We start from the raw sequence: 22,296 nt of genomic DNA, 5'->3' as shown, positions 1-22,296 counted from the left end.
TGGGGTGCAGATTTGGGATCAAATGACACAAGAAAAATAGAAAACAACAGAGATCTAACAAACCAAAAGGTATAGTTTAAGGATTTCTTACAGTTCTAATGGGGTCTTTTGAAAAATGGTCAGTGTTTCTCCCTCTAAGAAGGTAACTCTTGTTAACTAGTCTACAACTTTATTATTGCATCTCCAATGTGGTAAAATGGGAATGGACCCTCAACTCAATACACCATTGCTACCTTAATACCAAAAAGAGAAATAAAAAAAGAAACTCAATTCATCATTAATTCAAATCTGTAATTTTCAACCCTTTCCTATGCTCAATATGAAAATACCAGTCTCGACCTTGTTCGAGCTCAAGACTCCTATAGCCCCACTATTCCTATTGGTGTATTGGGTTCTAGATCAGCTCTCCCTTGACGGTTTTGAATTACACAGTAAGGGAGTAAGGGATGGGAGCCATTTTGTGTGTGTAGGGGGGATTGAGATTTTAACCTCAAAACTCTTTTTTTTTTTTTAATATTTACTATATCTGGACCCTACCCTCATTATATGGATCAAAACCATAAGGGGAGAATAATGTGCCATTTTGACTCTAGGTTCTCACCCAAAATGAAAAAAGCCTAGTGTGCCTCAGGTCGGTCTCAAGATTGGTAATGGCCCACACTGGATCCGATCCAACCAAAATCAACATAGCCGATCCCAGTTCGTTAGCATGAATCGCGGCTCTAAAAGGATCATATTGGAATCCGGTTGTTGAAATCATGTCATGGAGAGAAAACCGGTTATTGCTATATACCGTGTCACAAAGAACCGTATCACTCTGCCAATGGAAGAGTAGTAGGATGGTTAGGAACTTGCTTCTCAGTGGAGAGGTCATGGGTTCAACTCTTACCGCGGCATACATAATATCCCTATCCCTATATATGAAAAGCGCCTTTGTACCAAAAAAAAAAAAAAAACCCCTTATATTAAAAGAAAAGAAAAAAAAATCACAATTTTGTTATGGGTAATAGAGAAATCAGAATTAAGAGATAAAAAAGGAAATGGAAAAAAAAAAAATGAAGCATACTGAACAGGCGGTAAATTATCGAGATTCGATATAAGAAAGCGACTTTATTTATCTATCCCACTTAATTATTTGTTGTCCAGCAGATCTCCTTCCCTTTCTCCGTATCTCCATTCTCTCCCTGTGGATCTCCCACATACACAGGTCAAAGGTAAGTTCTTGCTTGGATCTCTTCTTTGTTACGCTTAAACTTAAATCTCTTTTTCAAATCATTGTGACATCGATGCTTTTACTCAATTCGGTTCGATTAAATTCTTTATCCGAATTGTAACTTCTCAGAAACTGGATTGGATCATTTCGACGCTTCTGATCATACGATCAGGTGGTTGAATTGGATTTCCCGTACATTATAGCGTAGCAATCAATCCTTGCTTGGCTGTTTTCAAAACAGAGAATGATAGGCTACTAGATTGTGCTCACTGTACTAAGTATTTTGAAATTTATGATCTTGGTGCGAAATCTAGTTCGGTTCAATTCATTTGTTTCGTTCTTGTATAATGCCCATACACTGTGATTGGTTTTCCCCAAATCGTACGATGCAAGAAGACCTCTTGCCTTTTAAGTTTTGGATGATCTTATTACACTATTTCCTGGCAGAAATGAAGTCGGAAATTTTGCCATCACTAATTAGTTTGTTCTCCGGAACAAAATTAGCAGCTTAAGAATCGCTATGGCTTTGTTCCCTCCTACTGTCCCTTGGAGTGCAGCATTTCATTAATTTGATGAAGTGTGTCTTATATTGTCTATGCCTTGCTTGTGTCTCACTGTAGTCCTCATTCCAAGATTAACGAGGGTATCTTCCTTGTTTATCAGCTTAAAGATGGTTGTGGCGCAGAAGAAACCTGACATGGAGGAGGGACAGCTGGAGATTGGCATGGGTAAGTTGTTCCCTTTTATTCAGTCTTTCCCCAGATATATGTCTGGATCACAACTTGTGACTCAAATTTTTAGATTTGTGTTAATTAATTGCATTTTTTATTATTTGATAATACTGTTTCTAAGTTGATGTACTTTCTCCCATCCATTGTTTGTTTGCCTCCCTTGTGCTCGTTACAATTGGTAGTTTCATCATGTATTATTTTTCTCTCTTCATGTTTTGACCTAAGATAGCTAATAATTTTAGTGGTGATATTACTAGGGGAAGGGTTTTATGCATAGTTTGCCACACAATTGAGTCGTGTTGCTGAATTTGACATAGACAAATTGATGAGTTAGGAGTGCTGCATCATCCCAGTGTGGGATTAATAAGGTCTTTTTGTATCTAAGAATGTAGCAGGGTTGTCTTACATTATTAGATGTGGTTACAGGTCCCAAGTGCAATGCGGGCCTTTTATAGATATGAATGTCTCGCAGTTCCAGTATTGAAAATAATTTAATAATGAATTAAGCAAGTGTATTGATCACGATGATTACTGTATTGCAACCTGGTGGTCCTGGGTTCAAATCTGGAAAAAGCCTCTCTGCGAGGCAGGAGCAAGGCTGAGTACATATGCCCTTCCTATACCCTGCTGTAGTGGGAACCTCTTCCACTGGGTACACCCTTGTATTGATCAAAGAAGTCTTCTTAAGTTCAGGTCTGTAATTAGCTTTCTTCAAGCTACCATAACTGATTTCTTTTGGACTATTGTGGGGCCGATCAGAATTCGGCCAGGCTGGAGAGTTCGGCCAATGATGAAACTTTGCAATTGAAAGTAGTTCTTCCACTTTCGTCTTCGTCTATATCAGTGCGGGCTGAAGGTTCTCCTCGTCGGAAACCTGGTCGTCCGAAGAAGAAGGCTCACGCAGTGAAGAAAGTAGTAACAAGTAAAATGGTTTCTATAGCAGAGGAATTCAAGAAGGTAGATGCAGCTTTAGCGAAAGTATCCACAGTGCATCAGAGCCTCCCATTGGGAGAGGATAGTGCTGTTATGTAACTATTGTTATAAAGCTTTTCTTAAAGATCTTGATTTGGATGCATCTAGACGTCCTACATTTCGTTTCTGATGACTTAGTTGTTGTCAATTATGAGTAGGAACCAGTGAGGAAGGGTGTATTGGGGGCAACTGTTGTTGTGGGTGAGCAAGGTAGGTACTAATTGCTGTATTTCTTTTCTTTTTCTTATTTTCGTTATAAAATGACCCTTTTAGCAAAAAAAACTGATTTCTTTTGTATGTTTTAGCTATGTCAGATATATGCATGGTTGAGCTCCACTCTGTCTTTTAGTAGTTCTGGTGTGATTCAGCAACATTCCTGACTTTGTTCCGTTTAGTACTTGGCCCTTCCTAGCCCAACTTGAATAAACTAACATGTTCAATAGTACACATTTTGGACTCTTGGATGTGATAGGTCAACAGTTTTCACTCATGTAAAGGTTGGCTAAGTATAGCTTGTTTAACTCAGGCAGTGCTTTAGCTGGATAATCTACCCCCACCTGAGCTTATGATTTGCACCACCAGGGTTCTGCAAAGTGTTGGACTAGAACTGATTACTTATGTTTGTGTTGCAGAGTACAGGACTGTCTCTGGAGTTGCAGGACCACTGGTGATCTTAGAGAAAGTTAAGGTGGACTGTTATCCTGGCCTTCTCTTTGTTTCTTAAATTACATTGTCGCCGCTATGTTAATTTTCTTTGGTGGCAATGTTGTGTGATTCATTGATTTTGGATTTTCATGGTCAAATTGCATCAGGGTCCCAAATACCAGGAGATTGTCAATATTCGCCTGGGAGATGGAACAACCAGGAGAGGTCAAGTTCTAGAAGTAGATGGAGAGAAGGCTGTTGTGCAGGTTGTCATGCTGTTTGCTGCACTCTATATTTGTTCATATTTTTCATTTTCAATGGCTTTAAATGTGTGGAGGGCCTTAAAGGCAAAGTGAATCTTACATAGAGGGGATACGTTTGACCATTCTCCTTTGCACATGTGCAAATTATTAGCAGTCTTTTTCCTGTTGAAGTACCTTTTTCTGCGATCCTACATTCCCTTGCAATGATGCAGCCTACCCTATGATACTTTTTTTATGCTTTATGTTAATTAAAACAGGATTGATCGATGTGTTGTTATGGATATCATCATGGTTTTGGTCTTAACAATTGGAGGCATTTTTCTAACAACATTTGTGTTCCGTTGGTTGTTAATTTGCAGGTTTTTGAAGGAACTTCTGGAATTGACAACAAATACACAACGGTGCAGTTCACAGGAGAGGTATCTTCCAGTCTTCAACCTACTAAAATCTTGTGGATTTGGGTTTTCTAGACTTACTGCCCATCCCCCTAACCCCGGTCCCCCCCCCCTTTTCTCTCTCCTTTTCCCTTTCTTTCTCATTTAAAAAAAAAATTTATTTCCACCAAGTGTGCCAGTAAAAACCATTGTTAGATTACTGTGGGGACAACATTGCAGAATATTTGTTACTGGAACATCAATGTTGTCACTGTTGCGACATTGAAATGGCAAGATCTGCCAATATATAGGTTGGGAAGGGGTCAACATGGACAAAAAATGCCCCCCCCCCGGCACTTAATTCAGAAGGACAAGAAGATAACATACCAAGGGAGACTAGGAAAACAGTCACCCATGACTGTGTAGGGAATTAAAACTGCAACTACACTATTAAATCATAGGAATGCTAAGCTTGAAAGAAATCTTTGGTCAGAACACCCTCTCTTTTGGTGGACTCATCTGGCAGAAGCAGTGTCTCTGGAAACAGGGTAAGGCTGTGCACTTTTGACCATCCCCAGAATTTGCTAAACGTGGATACCTTGTGCACTGGGTACCACATTTTCTTTATTATCTAGTAGAACCGTAAATTGGATATATTTTTTTAGGGCAAATTACATATAGACCCCTGAATTTGTGATCAATTACATGTACTACCCCTAAAAGGAAATCAATTACAAATACCCGCTCATTGTTAATACTATCATTCAGCTTTACTACTTAACAGTAAGGGGGTATTTGTGATTGATTTCTTTTCAGGGGTGATAGATGTAATTGATTGTAGATCTAGGGGGTCTATATGTAATTTGCCCATTTTTTAAAACCATATATATTTATTTTCTTCTGTTGGAATACTGAAGAGGAAACTTACCCTCTAGGAACCAGTGGATTCTTAGTTGTGTCCTAAGGTCCAACTCAGCCATTAGCGGTGTTATTTTGGGAGCGTCAGGTTAAAGAAACTTCCCTCCCTGTTTAAACACCCCCTCCCCACACACACACCCTCAACACCCCCCCTCCCCCAAAAAAAAAAATCCATTTTATTGTTCCTCTATTTTCTCATTAGCTCACAAATTTTCTTTTTTCAGGTGCTGAAAACTCCTGTCTCATTGGATATGCTGGGGCGTATTTTTAATGGATCAGGCAAACCCATTGATAATGGCCCTCCTATCTTGCCCGAGGCTTATTTGGATATTTCTGGTCAGTCATTTCAGGAAATTGTGTTTCTATCCTACTTTTGTTTCTGCATGTATCTTCGAATCACTTATTTGTATTTCTCAGGGAGTTCCATCAACCCAAGTGAAAGAACTTATCCAGAAGAGATGATTCAGACTGGAATTTCTACTATTGATGTCATGAACTCTATTGCTCGAGGACAAAAGATCCCTCTTTTCTCTGCTGCTGGTCTTCCACATAATGAAATTGCTGCTCAGATCTGTCGTCAGGCTGGTCTTGTGAAGAGGTTGGAGAAGTCTGCAAGTCACATTGAGGTATAGTTGGCTTACCAATGCTACAAGATTAGTGGTAATGAGCTATTTGATATCCTTGGCATAATCGATTGAAGTTTTTAATTTTTTATGACTGGCATGTTCTGTTGGAATTTAATTTCAAGTTGAAGCTGACTGTCCTTGTAGCTCATTTCATTCAAAGCATCATATTAAATTGAAGTGTTTGTCAACCAATTTTTTGGTATTGGACGAGAAGAACCACGGATTTAGCTTTCTTGTTAGTATGATGAAGCATGACGGTTCATATGAGCTACAATCTACATGTTGGTTCAGTCCATGTGTAAATTTGGATTTTGAAGTAATTAAATGACCAGCAATAGTTTAGACCTGATTAGTAGAGTTAAGGATACCCGTGATTTCTCTGTTTCTTTTGATCATATTTCAACAACAACAGAAAGCCTTGCCCAACTAAATGGGGTCAGCTACATGGATTCTTGCCTTCCAATCAGCTCTATTTGAGGCGATGCTAGATACAAGGCCTAAGCTATGCATATCCTTTCTCACCACTTTTCTTAAGGTTGTCTTAGGCCTTCCCCTAACTTTTCTAATTCCTTCAATCTGGATTATATCACTTATCCGAACAAGGGCATTTACAGGCCTCCATTGAACATGGTCATGCCACCTCAAACGAATTTATTGTAGCTCATCACTTATAGGTAATACTCCCATATCAACTCTAATATGATCATTCTTTATCCTTCCTAGTTTTGCCACTCATCCATCATAGCATCTTCATTTCTGCTACACTGAGTCTAATATGATCATTCTTTATCCTTCCTAGTTTTGCCACTCATCCATCCTCTTCTTCCCCCTCCCATGATTCTTTTTGACAATTCAACACTCTGCGCCATACATCATAGCTAGTCGAATCACGGTCCTATAGAATTTTCCTTGAAGTTTTAAAGGAATACGTCGATCACACAAGACCCTGGATGCACCTCTCCACTTCATCTACCCTATTTTAATTCTTTGGGAAACATCATTGTATTTCCTTTTCCTTTTTAGAGCATTGAAAATTCAACATCAATATGATCATGCTATTTGACCTTATGTAACAGGGTGGAGAAGAAGACAATTTTGCCATTGTGTTTGCAGCTATGGGAGTAAACATGGAGACAGCACAATTTTTTAAACGTGATTTTGAAGAAAATGGATCCATGGAGAGAGTGACCCTTTTCCTAAACCTGGTAACTCCATTAAATTTTATCTGACACTTGTTAGTTTTTTACAATTATTTTGTAAATTTTGTGGTCATTTCTGGTCGCATGGAGTTTTGTGGTGCCTTTTGATATCTGAATGGTTTCATTAATGTTTTGTCTACTGTGCTCTTACACAGGCTAATGACCCCACCATTGAACGTATTATTACTCCTCGAATTGCTCTCACTACTGCAGAATATTTGGCTTATGAATGTGGAAAGCACGTTCTGGTGATACTGACAGATATGAGTTCATATGCAGATGCACTTCGTGAGGTATTAAATATTCTATTTCTCGAATTGAATCCCAACTATTTTTTCAGTATCATGTGTAATTTGGATAAAGTTGGTGGCAGTAACTCGTACAATTCCTCAAATCGAGTCTTATTATTGACTTTCTATTACCCCTCATCTCTCTTCCTCTGCGTGTATGCATTGGATGAGTGCCAGAACATAATTGTGTTGTTGGTTTATAGAAGCTATGAGTCTTATTATTGACTTTCTATTCCCCCTTCTTTCTCTTCCTGTGCATGTATGCATTGGATGAGTGCCAAAACATAATTGCTGCTGGCTATCCAGAAAAATGTTAACTGCTTCGATGGTCCTGCTGAAGTCCTGCTCAAAGTTGCATTTCCTTGACATAGATTATTCAAATTGCTCGTCAATTTGCAATAGCAACAGAGTTGTATTTGTAAAACTTTTATATTTATCCTCTGTTTTCTAGTATTTAGACAGGGTTCTTGGTCACCTGCATGCACCCACGATTGAATTCCATGCGAAACTTGGTGTGGAGTTGTATGGGATGAATTGCCTCATTGAGTTACCATGATATCTCAGATGGAAGTGGCCAAAAAGTTTACCATGAGCTCAAATAACTCATTCACTTTTCTCAAATATCACTCATTGTCTGATAAGGTCCCTCTTTTTTTTTTTTTTTTTTTTGGGGGGGGGGGGGGGGGGGTAGGGTCAAGAAAAAACCTGCTATAACGAAATATATGAATCATAATAATCTTATGTTTAAGAGTTGGAGAAAGTTCGAAACCTATTCAAATATTCCAAAAGAAGTTGTAAAAGTCTTTGTAGGCCCCAATTGAATCTCAACAAATTTTAATGTTTCCATTTCAATTACTGAACAAGCAAGAAATTGATCTCGACTACAGGTTTCTGCTGCCCGAGAAGAAGTGCCAGGAAGACGTGGTTATCCTGGATATATGTACACTGATCTGGCTACAATCTATGAACGTGCTGGCCGTATTGAAGGTCGAAAAGGCTCCATCACTCAAATCCCTATTCTAACTATGCCTAATGATGGTATGCTTGAAATTCTTAAACATCTCATGTGTACTTTCTTAAATAAGTTTTTTAGAGTGATAACTGGTATTCAGACACTTAACCATAATTTATTTTCATGAACGGTCCAGATATCACACACCCTACTCCTGATCTTACTGGTTACATTACTGAGGGGCAGATATACATTGATAGACAGCTCCATAATCGACAGGTAAGTGTTATATATTAAGGATTTTGTTTGTATCATCAGCAATACTGAAGTAGCTTATGCCAAAATACCCTTGGGAATGGAGTAATGTTTCAATGAAGCATGTTGGTGTCAAGACTAGGGTGATATATCTGACCTAGTCATAGGCTTGAATATGTTGTTTCGTGCACTGGAAAGCCAGCTGAACTCTTGTTGCCTATCTGTTTTCACATCTTACTGAGTACAATGTCTTGGGGGCTAGTGAAGGTTCTTTTTTCTTTTTTCTTTCTTATTCCTTTATTTATTTTTTGGGGCAGGGTGTGGAGGGGGGATGGGACTTCTTGGGTAACCATTTCTTGTGAATGCTTACTAGAAAAGGAAAATTTGAGGCAATATTTGGAGCACCTAAACCGATGAACCACTAGACCACCAATGCTAGTCACTGAACCAGTTTAAGAATCACAGGGATATTACTGTGTTTCTTATCAAGGCAAGGTTATTACCCTCTAGGTTCCAGTGATTCAGGTTAGTCGGAAAATGTAACTATTCTCAAATGTCCTAGGAGAGGAGGCTAAATGATCTAATTGTGCGGGTCAGTTGTTTGTGCCAGGTGGTATGGTGGTGACCCTTCCCCCAACCCCAAAAAAAGAAATAACAAAAAAATAAAATGAAAGGAAAAAAGAGAAGAAATAGGAAGAAAGGAAAATACGCAATTTACTACGTAGCTCTTGAACTGGGCTGTTGTGGTTCCGTCTTGGACCAGTTACCTGCTACTCTTAACTGTTGCCTGGAAATTTTGCATCTGGTTTCAGCATGTTGAACTGGTATTTGTTGCAAGGCATGTAATTGATATGATTACTTATACCATTCTCTTTTCATTATTGAACAGATATACCCTCCAATCAATGTTCTTCCATCACTCTCACGATTAATGAAGGTAGGGTTTCTGCGAAGAAACTGTATTTGCTGTTGAGATGCCTAAAAGTAGGGGATGAAATATTGAGAAGCTGGTATCTAGTTTGATTGATTGTACCATTATTATAACTTGCAGAGTGCTATTGGAGAAGGAATGACTCGCCGAGATCATGCAGATGTATCCAACCAGGTAATTTTGTGTCTGTTAACTGAATGCACACTCATATCACTTACCTTCCTTAAAACTTTGATCCATTTGGTTCATGTATTTTAGGTTAAAGTTAAAATAACTCCTTTATTTATTTAGGCTGCAATTGAAATGGGTAAAGTGAATCAAAACTTGTAACTGATCCTGTTAATACCTCATCTTCAGCTGTATGCAAATTATGCTATTGGGAAGGACGTTCAAGCAATGAAAGCAGTGGTTGGAGAAGAAGCTCTTTCTTCAGAGGACCTGGTCTCTCTCTCTCTCTCTCTCTCTCTCTCTCTCTCTCTCTCTCTCTTCCTCTCAACGCACACACAAAATGTCACACTGTTGTTTAGTTTGTTGAACTCATCATCCTCCCTTTAATGAGAAATAAATATTAACTATTCCTCTTGCAAAAACAGCTTTATCTCGAATTTCTGGACAAGTTCGAGAGGAAATTTGTAAGCCAAGGAGCATATGACACCCGCAATATCTTCCAGTCACTTGATTTGGCCTGGACGCTACTTCGCATTTTTCCTCGTGAGCTTCTCCATCGGATACCAGCAAAGACCCTAGACCAGTTCTACAATCGAGATGCAGCTAATTGAGGGTGGCAAAGCAAGGCTTTTATCCGCCAGTCTCCTAGCTCAATGCTCAGGATAAGCTTCTCAGTTTGTTCTGTTGCCGTTGTTTTATTTCCTCCTTAGGCTGAATAGTTCATTGGTCTTTCTGGCAAAAATAAATGCATTGGTTGTTCTCCGTGCCTTGCTCAGTGAAGTTCTTTCTGTCTAGGTATTCTAGCAGTTGATATTCTTTTGTTGAGAACCATAAATCTTTTGTAATATTTACCTGTTGTTTTATTTATTTTTGTGCTACCCAGGCAGATATGGGTACAAAAAGTCATGTTCAGTTTAGGTACAATGAGGATTCTATCATATTTAAGTCGATGATGTATCGTGCTTGTTTTGATTTCACTCCACCCTTCTCTTGATGTAGCTTGTATTTGGTCATGAGTTTGCACAATACGGAAGATTCTGTATTGCTTGATTTGCATTTGCCCAAGTATGGATGTCTCAAGTTTGTTCCTTCCATTTTTGCAACTTTAGCATTGCATCTGATATGAGGTGGATATTAATTTTGGTGCTTGAGTTTATTGAGATATTCTTGTTGTTTGGAGGATAGATCTGTTCAGTGTGCCCAGCAGAGCTGGTGCTTCACTGGGTTGATCACATAACCGTTTTTCAGGCAAGAAGTAATTGAAATTAACCAAGAATGTGAGCAGATTGGCCCCCAGGGAACAAGTGCACTTGTCTTCCATGCGCATTCTCATGATCTGGCATATGGTTTCTTCTGTCAAGCATAGGCATGTAAAACCGTTTAAACTGAAGCTCATGAATTTTTCACTAATTGATTATATTCTGCTTTCTAAAAATTAGAGACGTTTATTGGCTTGAAACATGTTCTAATCATTCAAATCCAGATGATTTCACTTTGTTAAGATACACGCAGCAGGACATCTGTGCAATGCTCCTCAGAGATGGAGATCATCCCTGTCTCAGACACTTCGTAAGGTTTACGAAGTAATAGGAGTTAATCATTTTCTCAGCTTACTCTAATGTCAATTCGTGGGGATGAAGGAATTTTCTCTCATCCCTCGTGATTGGAAAACCCTACCAAAAGAATGTTTGTGCCTAATAAAGATTAGTACTGAACCCGCAAGATTAGCCAACTTGGTTTGGAATCGTCATTACCACTTTGGATTGGTCATTCCACATTGTATTCTTGATTGAGCTTGACTGATTCTGATCCAACTGACTCTACCTATTTTGACCCTGATTCTGCCCTTCTGAATAATTATCTGACGTAACTCAGAGGAGGTATCCCTGAAAGGAAGGGAAGCTCTTGCTATTGAGATTCTGTTCGTGTGGATTGGGTAAGTATGGTGTGGCACTCTTGGATTCTGTGTCTTATGTATGACGAGGTGCATTTTCTCCCAAGCTTGAAGGCGTTTCCAACATGTCGAGCTTTTCAAATTTCAAGAAAAATCATCCCTCTGCGTATATGAATGGGTTGAAAATTACGGTTGGAAGGTCTTCCGATTCCAGGTAGAACAGAAGAGTTTCGCTACTACCCAGTTGAATCCCCTAGGCAAAGCACTCATTCAACCATAAAAACTTGGGGACTCTTGAATTCTACAACACTGATTAAAAAGAAATCATCAATATTGAAATCCATTCTGAATAGGAAACAATAAGCCCGATCAAACATATACTTAAATATTGAAATCCACTGAATATCATCGAACGTCACTCTTGTTTAGTGGGGTAATTCCTCCAATACATACACTTAAATATGATCAAACAACATGAATTAGTGTTAGACTTTATCAAGCAGTAAAAATCAGATACTTGTTTTGAGAAGTGAACGAAATTCTAGACTGAACAGTGCAAGCATTCCCAAGTAGAAAAGCAATTTCCTCAACTCAAAACCAAGTAATACAACTATGTCTTCACCTAGCAACATCTTAACAGTTAACCTCTAACAATCTTACATGTTGAAAAGGACAATCTTCATTCTTACATATCAATACTCACTGCATCTTCCAACACCCAACAAGAAAAATGCTTAGAATCCAATTTCTTGAAAATTTTGAAATGGAGTTCCAAATGTTGAAGAATAAGACAAACTGTTTCAAGTTTCATCCATATCACTACTTGGAGACAATGAACATGGATCATTTCCTCAACATCCACTTGAAAATTATACATAAAGACTACTACGGATATAAAAATAAATGAAGCTGTAACTTGTACAGCAGCATTAGTTCTGCATTAGGTTCTGAATTGAGTGTCCCAGCTAGTTCCATGCATGATTTGCTCCATAGACATATAGAGCTGAGCACGACAAATGGGACTGAATACTTCATCTTCACCGTCACAAAGTTCATCTGAACTTCAGACCTACAACCAATAAAAAGAGTATTACTCCATTAAGAGATCAATACAGTGTTGCATCAATAACTGTGTTCAAAATTTCTAACTTACCCGGATGAACTAAACTCTGAGAGCCTGCTTTAGTCAAAAGGTTGGGTGAAAGGAGTTACTTGGGATTGCAAATTTTCCACAATATCTTTCCTCGGTTGTTCTAGGTCAGCCAACCTTCTCTCCCACATTCTTTCACGCTCCTCGAACATTCTCTCCCACATCCTTTCACGCTCCTTGAACATTCTCTCCCACATCCTTTCACGCTCAGCCAACTGTTGTTGTACCCCTTCCCACACCTCCTCCCGAATTTTCTTTTCAAACTCTTTCAGTCGTTCTTTTTCCTTGACATTGGATTCTGTGAGAGAAACTTGCCTCGGGCTTACACCTAGCCCTAAACAACGCACTCGGCCGTGACTCTCATGACCCAACTCTTCCCTTAAAACTTCATCAACAACATCAACATCTTTTCTGGATTCCGGTGGAACCTGAGACATCTCGTCCTTAAGCAGTGCCTAACATGCAAACCAAGTTAGAGAAAAACTTGCAAGATTTATAGAAGTGGTAACCAATTTATATAACATAAACAATTACCATCTTTATCTCTGACGAAGGGTCTACAGCTGTTCCATCCTCCCTCGTACGGGTGATGAAAAACATATCATACCTTGAAGGCCGCTCACCTTCAGGGTTCTTACTTCTCTGAAAAACCAGTTGTGTCAGATCAAAAGAATTCACAAGTACTATATCATAATCTAATTGATGTACCAGTTTCCAACCACCCCCCCCCCCCCCCCCAAAAAAAAAAAAAAAAAAAACATGCCTCATCTTCATATATCTGAGCAAAGGCTTTTCTCCCAGCAGTGTGATACATAGTCTGAGCTTCTCTGTTTCTTTTATTTTTCGTACTAATTTCCTGCCATATAGGAGAATGTCATTAAATAGCCCAGGTGAAAATAAACAACTTACAATGCAGTTTAGGAACATATTTTTACCTGCTTCTTCTCTGACTGCCATATAGAAATGAGGTCCACCCACTGTTCTGGTGGAACATCATCAACACAATGGGCTCTGGCATCATCTAAATTGCCATATTTTTCCAATGCATGGCGCTTCAGTGAGAGTTTGTAGTTTCGCCACAATGTCCCCATTTGTTTATACACAAATTTCTGAGCAACTTTTGGTATACTATATTTTTCCTATAAGAGAATAGATAAATATTTTAGACATTAAAAACAATACAATGATAATGTGTTTTGGAGATTTAATCCTTCAATGGCTTATCACCATACCAGAAGTTTTGACCACCTCTCAACTTTGTAACTTTTTGGTACATATCTCCAGTCAGCATAGTTTACTGGCAGATCCTTGGGAGATCGAACCAAAACACCCAAGTAAGTAGCGTATTCAGCACGGTTATCGCCCCATAATTGATCATAATCATTTGCTTTCACCTCCTTCTGTTCTCCATCCTTTATTGCTAATGTTTTGAGGGATCTTGATTTCCCTCTTTTATTTCTAGCGTCTACAGTTAGTGGTAAGACCAGATTAGTCATTTGTATAATGTCAATATGTGAAAACAATGATAATATCTTTTCAAAAAATTAAAATCGATGATTATACTTGAAGAGGTCCCCAGCACACGAGTATGACCATTTGAGGTTCGCATTTTCAACACCTGCACTTTAACAAGATTCCATGATGGTAAGCATATTTATTTGGTAACTGAAAACTTAAAAAAAGAAGCTAAGTCTTGGGTAATAAGCTAGATACCAATAAAAACGTGTACGAAAATTCATAAAATTCATTCCTAGAAGATCATTTAATCAGTTCAATAGGAAACTAGACTAAGGAAGATTCAGAAAGCAAAATTAAGAATGAAATTGCATAATTTAATAGAGTTCAAATCCACCAAGTCCTGAAAAACCCGATTCTAGAATGGTACAAGGACGAATATGCTCTTGTAGCTCTTCCACAACCCAAAAACCCAAACCCTAGACAAATCCATGTACCAAGATGAGATTTCAATAATCCCCATGACACGCAGAGCAGAAACAGAAGGCAGTAAAGCCGTAGCACCCTCAAACTCCAAACCAACCCCCCCCCCAACAAAAAAAAAAGAAACATTTTTATTAGGAAATGAATCTAGTGATGGTAAGAATGCAATGAGAGAATCCAAAGAAAAGGGGCTAAGGAAAGAGAAGAATGATAAAGAACGCATACCTTTTTACACGATGAGTGTTTTCCAGTACCAATTGAAATTGGAAATACGGATGAAGCAGTAAAGCCCCAATTTACACGAAACTCTCCCCTCGTTTCGATATATTTTCTACCCTAAATGGAAACAGGTATTATGCATCAAAAGTTTCAGTGAGAGACATCAGAGAGGTTCAGAGCGAAATAGAAATTAGAGAGGGAGAAGGGGGGGGGGGGAGCGAGAGACAGAGATAGAGACAGAAAGCCGTAGGGTTTTAGTAGTTCCAGTGAGAAAGATTGAAAGCGAGATAGATTATATAGAGAGTGAAAATGGAATGGTCTAGAAGAAGGGGCAGAGGAAATAAGCACGTGGGGGAGAAAAAGAATGCAAGGAAACTGCGGCGTTCAGTAAAATTTATGTTCTAGGAATATTGTTTCTCTGGAAGAACCATCTTTTTTCGTTTTTGTTCTGGAATTGTGTTCTTTGGCACTAAAGTAGCGCTTGCAAAACCTATTCCAGAACCCAAAAGAAAGAGGGGGGGGAAAAAAAAGAGGAACAAAAAAGGAACAAAAGGGCATTTGATATAATCAATTCTGGATATAATCAATTCTGGAAAAATATCTTATTATTTACAGAAATCTCACTATGATCACAAATAATTCAAATGACTTTATTATAAAGGTGTAACCGCCCGACATACCATAACCAAAGCTTGCAAAATTGCCATTAAGATCCCCTTTCCTGAAATCACTGTGAAATGTCATTAGATCTACATGAGTTGGGAGATTATAGGCATTTGCACTAAATCACTACTAAATTAATCGACATTCCAATTACCAAGCTCTAGAGTTTCAGTAACAACAAAATAAAAAAGTTTCAGGTGGTGGGACTAACTATGACTTTGGGGAAATGTTTCAAAGATGTTTGGCAGTTTGAACTGAACAACTTTTCTGTTTAAAACAGTCTATCTATACAAGTTGAAAGTGAAAACATGCTACTGAACAAAAGTAGAGCTGAATTTAAAATGGAAAGACAGATAAAATGGGTCTTACTAACCAACATTGCTCCACCGTGCTTGACCAGATTCAGAAAGTAACTCAAATTCTGGAAGGGTAGACTCCTTTCATTCGCAGGTAGGATGGTCCTTATTAGATCGGTACTCCAATCCTCCTACTTTTATTGGTGTGGTATCATCTGCCTCCCTAAAGCCACAATTCACACCATAGAGTTCCTTTCTTGCACACTTCTCTGGAAAGGTCAAGAAACCTCCAAGTTCCTCCACCCCATCCGTTGGTCCTCGGTCTACCAGCCCAAAACCAAGGGTGCCCTTGGTTTCCACTGCATCTGCAATTATAATTGTGCTAGGTTGTTAAAGCTCATTTGGAAGATCTCCACTAAGCATGATTTTGTCTGGGTCAACTGGGTAGACTCCCACTTGTTGAGAGTGACTCCATTAGGACTGTCTCCCTCCCCTCTAACGCATTGTGGGTTTGGAGGAAGCTTCTCCTCCTTAAACCCCTTGTGCTCCCTACCATCTCCACCCATATTGCTAACAGGCCTCCACTTATTTTTTGCTTGACCCTTGGCATCTTATGGGTATCCTTTACTCTGTCCTTGGCACCCTTGTGAGTATTCTTCTTACATCCCTAAACCTACCCTTCTTTCAAATTTCATGTCTGTTAACTCCTGGATTCCCCCCCCCCCCCTTCTCCGAGACCGCACCATCTAGTTACCCTCACCAATTGGCACTTTCACTACCCCCTCCACATGGAACCTTATCTTCCTTCCCTATCCTGAGTTGCTTGAGTTGCTTGGCATACCTTGGTTTGGTTTGAGGGTGACATCCCTCACCATGCCTTTTCTACTAGGAGAGCCTTTAACCTCTACCTCTCTACCCAGTCTTTCCTCATCCATTGACACCTAAAATCAACCCCAACTGCATCCTTTGTTGGAACAGCCCCAAAATGTAGACTGCCTCTTCCTCCTACCCCTACCACCCCTTCCTCCGCTCCTTGTGGGCAAAAGTCGTTACCTCCAATTTGCCCCGCTCCGGAAGCTCCCTTAAGTCCTTTAGAGATTGTGTTTGGCTTCTAAGACACTTCGTAGGCAATTCTATTTCTAATTTGGTTGGTAGATTGATATTCAATGCTTTGATCTCTAACTTATGTTGGGAGGAGAATCTCAAAAGATGGACCTCAACTCTAGATTCCTTGACTCGATTTGGAGTGCCACCTGCTTTGATGTTTCCATAAGATTGCAGTCTTTTTCCCATCCCCCTTGTTTTGGATACCTCAAGGAACATGACTATTGTTGTCTCCTAGGGTCTCGGCTTTTCTTTTTTGTCAACTATTTGTTGTATTTCACCCCTCCCCCTCTCTTTGGTACATTATCTTCTCCCCCTTGAGGGTTTTGGTTAATGATCATTTTCATTCATCCAGAAAGAAAATGGGTCTTAATGGATTTGAACCACCATCTCCTTAGAACATCCCAGAGACATGCTCAAGTTCCAAGTGCTCTACCAATTTGAGCTAAAGACCCATCAGGTAGGGTTTGGAATTTACAAGTAACTATGAAAAGATAAACATCCTATGAGTTTTCTAAATTTCAGTGAAGATTCAAATCATTGCAAGCCTCTAAAAAAGAATGGCAGTACCAATGGCATGTACACACTTGTGACTTGTCCCTGGTTACTGGTATGTAGCAACCTAATCTGCTTGTATTTTATTCCAAAACAGTATTTGCATATGGCTAGTTCAGCAACATTAACCTCTCAGGAAAATGTTGAACTGGGTAATAACATTGAACACCTCTACTCAATATCCTATTATAGAAATGAGAACATGGAATTTCTCCCAACATTTACGAAAGAAAGAAGTAGGGGAAGAATACTTCATGAAATCCCAAGCAGCCACAGTGCTTCTCACCTACAAAAAAAACTGATTTTGCTATGATTGCACGTAAAAAAGAATTAAAGGAAGAAACTATGACTAACAATGCAAATATAAGAACAAAACATGAACATCAATTTAAATGACCTACAAGGCAATAACAACTCTTCAAGCATAAGCTAGATAATGAAAAAATCAGACTTCTCCCACTGCTACTTGGGTACACCATGATTGTTCAGCTCTGGTCAATAGTTGGTAGCTACTAAGTGAGGATCACCAGTGGGATGCACTTAATGGTAATTCTGCTGCCTTTCATGTGCTTTTCGTGTTCCCCCACACTGCACTTATTCTGTACAAAATATTGCAAGGACCCTATTGGCTATAGGTGGTACAGACTCCTGCGGATACTATAGTGCAATACTTGGCTCACAGTAATTCATAGAATTGCTCGTGCTTGAAGGTATCCATCCAAGTCATACTGTTCAACAACAAATTACTCCTGTTACACCAACCATCAGCTCGTCTACAAATGCTGTAGACCATATCATTCTCCTCCAAAGTAATTAAAAAAATTAAATTCTACCTTAGGCACTGTATCTTTCATCAAAAAGCAAATAATCATAAATACCCATAATGGAAATCCCCAATTAACAAAGAAATAAGCCAAATGCTCTGAATACAATCAACGTTTAGTAAACATGATCATGCAGGAAGGGGTGCATTACTCCGTTGAGCAATGAACATGCAACGGTGCTAGCAGTAATCCCTCAACCTACGAAATTCCCCTTTGTTGATCGAAGGAAGCCGAGCATAAAATCCAACAGATTCCCATACCCCAACGTGGCAGAACCTAATCACAATGAAAAATCAATTTCTCAGCCAACAATTGAAGAAGAAATGCAACATCAATAGTAAGTAATCTAGCAGAAATTCTGCAAAAAAAAAAAAACCTACAACTTAATGCCAGGGGAGATCGATTACCTCCAAAAAATCGAAATATACAAAGCCTGTTGCGGGTTTGATTGTCAATGAAAAGGAGCCCAAATTAATCGCAAGTTCAATTCAAGAAGAAACTACTCCCCCTCTTGCAGCTGCGGTTTGTTGTCAGTTTGGAGGAAGAGCAGACGAGAGCGAGAAGGAGACATGATTCATAAAGCCGCCCTAGTGAACCTTGGTTCGATAAAGGTTTGTTTTGGTTTATTCAAAAGAATTTCATCGGTCAGACCACCTAGCTTGAAACCGTTCGTTTCCATTTTCCATCTCCGCCGCTGTTTCTGCTGCTCCAACCAACCTGCCGGCGACTACAAACAATACATTCCCGACCGGTTACTTGACTTGTTGATCTGATTTGGGTTCAATTTTCTAGCTCAACCCGGTCTGACCAATCATAGCCCGTTAAAACTAGGCAATTTCCCAGTTCCGCTTTTCCCTTTCGACTTCCTCTCGTTTGCTCTTCTTACTGTTTCTTTATGTCTTTCAGCTTCCAATAGTTCGGCTGAAGAAAACAAGGTTTTTCCTCCTCCTTAATTGAATTCATTGCTCCCAAGAGCCCTTTGATCTTCACGGAAGCAGAAAACTCTAGGGATGTTGATGGGCAATGCAGCGTTTGCCAGCAAATGGACAATTTTGGACGAAGCTTTGGAGTATCGGTAAGCATCTTTGTTTCTATTTTCAATTCCCGTTTTCCTAATTACAGGAATGATGATGTTTTTTTCTTTTTCTTGTATTAGGGAATTATTAATCTTCTCTGTGAAGGGAGGACGAAGAGTTAGCAGTCAGTGAGGTACAAACTTGGAGTGACCATTTAAGGGGAAAATGTCATTGAGAACAATCGTCAAACAGCTCCCATGCCAACTTTTTCGACGAGCCATTGCTACTGGTATTTACTCTAACCCCTCTTTATCACAATCACTTCCACTACAAAACCAAACAAGCCAACTACAGCCATCACTAGAGCAAAAGGATGAGGATCCTCAATCACTCTTGAAAGAGGACCCCATTCAAATCTGCTCTAATCTCTGGGTCAAAACCTTCTCTGACCAAACCCGTAAACCATTCACGAACCTCACCGGGTTCCTCAAAAAATTTGACTTATGGGTATTAGCCTACCAACGCTCTTGTGCCCACGAGACAGGTTCATTCCCCCCTAGAAATGCTATCCATTCCAACGTTCTTTTCAGTCTTCTATCACTCCGTAATGCTGTTTTAAATGGGCAATTTGTTTGGGCTATGAAGACTCACCTCTTCATTCGTTCGCCCAATGACAAGCCCCTCACCAAATTGATCTCCAAGCGCAAGCTTCAAGCCATGTTAGACTCTGATACGCCTGTCTTTCAGGACCGGATTGTCCAGGAAGTCCTGTTATTGATTTTGGAGCCTCTCTTTGAGTCCCGATTTTCCACAAAATCCCATGCATTTCGTCCTGGTAGGAATGCTCATACCGTGATTAGGACTATTCGAAGTAATTTTGCTGGGTATTTGTGGTTTTTGAGAGGGGACTTAAGCTGCATACTAAATGACTTCAATGTGGATGTGTTGATGGAATGCTTACAGAAGGCCATCAAGGATAAAAAGATTTTGCATTTAATAAAATTAGCCTTCAAAGCACCAGTTAAAGATAGTTGTCAAGATGGAAAGAAAGATTTGAAAAAGAAGAAGAAAAAGGGAAAAGGAACTAGGAAGAAGGTTTTGAATGAGAATGAACCAAAACCTGATCCATATTGGCTGAGAACTTTCTTTAATTTTGCTCCTGAGGAAGCTGCAAAGGTCCCTTCCTATGGTCACTCTGGAATTCTAAGTCCTCTACTCGCCAACATATGCTTAAATGAACTGGATCATTTCATGGAAGAAAAGATAGTTGAATTCTTCCGCCCTTCTAAGCTTGATTCAATATGGAAAGATGTTGATAGTGATGGTTGCCATAACCCTTCTTGGCCAGAGTTTGTTCCATCAAGTGGAAAGGTGAAAACACGAAAAATGGATTACATTCGATATGGGGGCCATTTCTTGATTGGTATACGAGGACCTAGAGAGGATGCAGTGGAAATCAGGAAGAATTTGATTGAATTTTGTGAGTGCAAATATGGGCTAAGGTTGGATAACTCAAAGGTGGAGATAGAGCACATTTCCAGGGGAATTCAGTTCTTGGACCACATAATTTGTCGTCGAGTGATACACCCAACATTGCGTTATACAGCAACTGGAGGGAATATTGTGAGTGAAAAGGGTATTGGGACACTCCTATCTGTTACTGCTAGCTTACAACAATGTATTCGCCAATTCAGGAAACTTGATTTTGTCAAGGGTGATAGAGATCCTGAACCACTGCCATGCACTCCAATGCTTTATGCAAGCCAAGCTCATAGTAATTCCCAGATGAATAAATTTCTCGAGACCATGGCTGATTGGTACAGATATGCAGACAATCGCAAGAAAGTTGTTGGGTTTTGTGCTTATGTGATACGGAGCTCTTTGGCTAAACTGTATGCTGCTCGGTATAGGCTAAAGTCACGTGCCAAAGTATACAAGATTGCCTCACGTAATCTTAGCCGTCCTCTCAGAGAGAGTACTAACAATTCAGCACCAGAGTATTCAGATCTTTTGAGGATGGGACTTGTTGATGCCATAGATGCTGTTCAGTTCTCTCATATGTCCTTGATTCCTTCATGTGATTACACGCCATTTCCCAGGAATTGGGTCCCAGATCATGAGCGGCTATTGCATGAGTATATCAGGTTACAGGACCCAAGATTCTTCTGTGAATTGCATAGATCAGTGAAAAATGAAGGTTTGACTTTGCCTCAAGATAAGATAGCTGATATTGTATGGTACTACAAGACTCATGGCGTACGGGGCTGCGAGGTCTATCATGATGAAACTATTAATCAAAATGAAAGTTGTAGTCCTAGTGGAGGTAATAGCAGAATTTAAGTGCTCAGTTGAGATGGTTGTTATGAGATTTGATTCTTGGCAGTTAAATTCACTTAATTCAGGAAGAATACCATACATGTGTGTACTTGTTTGTGGATGATTGGCTTGTGAAGAAGGAAGAGGCCTGCTGCTCAAAACGATGCTGATATCATTTGCAAACTCAGATTACATACATGAAACATGATTTTGAAGTCCCACCAACTAACCAGAACTGGTAAGATAGAGCTGCTTTTGGATGTATCCATCATACACTTTTTCCTCCTCGGTGAATGTTTTGCACCTCTTTTTTTCAAATCTTTTACTCTTCTTTGTCTCTCTGTTGAAAATTTTCTAATACTTATGTATATTATTTTTTTATTTAAATATATATTTTAATTATGTCTTTTATCTTATGATTTCTATAATTGAAACTTTAGTCCCACATCGGGCAGAAACGAGCTGGTTATTTCGTTTATATATAGTAAGGACATATTTAATATATCTTTGGGGTTAAGGATTGCACTTACACAGTACGGAGCGAACCCATGTGCAACACGTGAACCATGCCTAAACCCTAATGTGACCCAACCATAGTTTTATAGCTATATATTAATTAATATAAGTAATTCTATATGACTTTAGATTTGATCCTGAAAGCCCACTACCGGGTGGAAGTGTGGTGATGCCAATAGAGAGGCACTTTTCCTTAGGGAGTTTAGCTGAATAAGTATCTTCCTGTAGGGAGTTGAGCTGAATGAGTAACCTCACAAAGGGTGGTGAC

At 39.3% G+C, this 22,296-nt stretch overlaps 3 protein-coding genes across 4 annotated transcripts; 2 read left to right on the top strand and 1 right to left on the bottom strand.

The window, feature by feature from the left end:
- The first annotated feature begins 1,110 nt into the window (after window positions 1-1,110).
- On the top strand, window positions 1,111-10,625 carry LOC149021037 (V-type proton ATPase subunit B 2). 2 transcript variants are annotated; one of them, XM_089149297.1, is made up of 15 exons: window positions 1,111-1,214; window positions 1,877-1,941; window positions 3,549-3,604; window positions 3,729-3,827; window positions 4,184-4,243; window positions 5,341-5,452; window positions 5,534-5,742; window positions 6,819-6,947; window positions 7,097-7,234; window positions 8,119-8,269; window positions 8,380-8,462; window positions 9,328-9,375; window positions 9,490-9,543; window positions 9,727-9,810; window positions 9,963-10,625. In XM_089149297.1, the coding sequence occupies exons 2-15, from the start codon at window positions 1,884-1,886 to the stop codon at window positions 10,146-10,148; spliced, it is 1,467 nt and encodes a 488-aa protein (XP_089005423.1). In that variant the 5' UTR covers window positions 1,111-1,214; window positions 1,877-1,883; the 3' UTR covers window positions 10,149-10,625. The 2 variants fall into 2 exon arrangements, with proteins under 2 accessions (XP_089005423.1, XP_089005424.1); XM_089149298.1 differs by lacking the exon at window positions 1,111-1,214 and adding an exon at window positions 1,248-1,385.
- Window positions 10,626-12,294: 1,669 nt separating this feature from the next.
- On the bottom strand, window positions 12,295-14,441 carry LOC149021036 (uncharacterized). Its single transcript, XM_089147422.1, has 6 exons — window positions 13,814-14,441; window positions 13,517-13,720; window positions 13,345-13,437; window positions 13,116-13,223; window positions 12,585-13,036; window positions 12,295-12,500 (listed from the first exon to the last, which is right to left on the bottom strand). Exons 1-5 carry the CDS (start codon window positions 14,075-14,077, stop codon window positions 12,614-12,616), a joined length of 1,092 nt encoding a protein of 363 aa, XP_089003548.1. The 5' UTR covers window positions 14,078-14,441; the 3' UTR covers window positions 12,295-12,500; window positions 12,585-12,613.
- Window positions 14,442-19,052: 4,611 nt separating this feature from the next.
- Window positions 19,053-21,886, top strand: NMAT1 (Intron maturase, type II family protein). Its single transcript, XM_089149296.1, has 2 exons — window positions 19,053-19,255; window positions 19,337-21,886. Exon 2 carries the CDS (start codon window positions 19,422-19,424, stop codon window positions 21,534-21,536), a length of 2,115 nt encoding a protein of 704 aa, XP_089005422.1. The 5' UTR covers window positions 19,053-19,255; window positions 19,337-19,421; the 3' UTR covers window positions 21,537-21,886.
- The last annotated feature ends 410 nt before the right edge of the window (window positions 21,887-22,296 follow it).

The sequence above is a fragment of the Hakea prostrata genome, chromosome 3 (genome assembly GCF_041222555.1).
Source record: "Hakea prostrata isolate BN-2017 chromosome 3, UWA_Hpros_2, whole genome shotgun sequence".
NCBI lineage: Eukaryota > Viridiplantae > Streptophyta > Magnoliopsida > Proteales > Proteaceae > Hakea > Hakea prostrata.
Note: the sequence above shows the minus strand (reverse complement) of the source record. Positions and strands in the feature narration are given on the sequence as shown.

Coding starts and splice junctions, on each gene's coding strand:
- NMAT1 (XM_089149296.1), top strand. CDS start 19,422: ATGTCATTGAGAACAATCGTCAAACAGCTCCCATGCCAACTTTTTCGA.
- LOC149021036 (XM_089147422.1), bottom strand. CDS start 14,077: ATGACTAATCTGGTCTTACCACTAACTGTAGACGCTAGAAATAAAAGA. Junction 13,721..13,813: donor AGAGGTGGTCAAAACTTCTG/GTATGGTGATAA, acceptor ATTCTCTTATAG/GAAAAATATAGTATACCAAA. Junction 13,037..13,115: donor CTTCGTCAGAGATAAAGATG/GTAATTGTTTAT, acceptor TTTGCATGTTAG/GCACTGCTTAAGGACGAGAT.
- LOC149021037 (XM_089149297.1), top strand. CDS start 1,884: ATGGTTGTGGCGCAGAAGAAACCTGACATGGAGGAGGGACAGCTGGAG. Junction 5,453..5,533: donor GGCTTATTTGGATATTTCTG/GTCAGTCATTTC, acceptor TGTATTTCTCAG/GGAGTTCCATCAACCCAAGT. Junction 7,235..8,118: donor ATGCAGATGCACTTCGTGAG/GTATTAAATATT, acceptor TCTCGACTACAG/GTTTCTGCTGCCCGAGAAGA.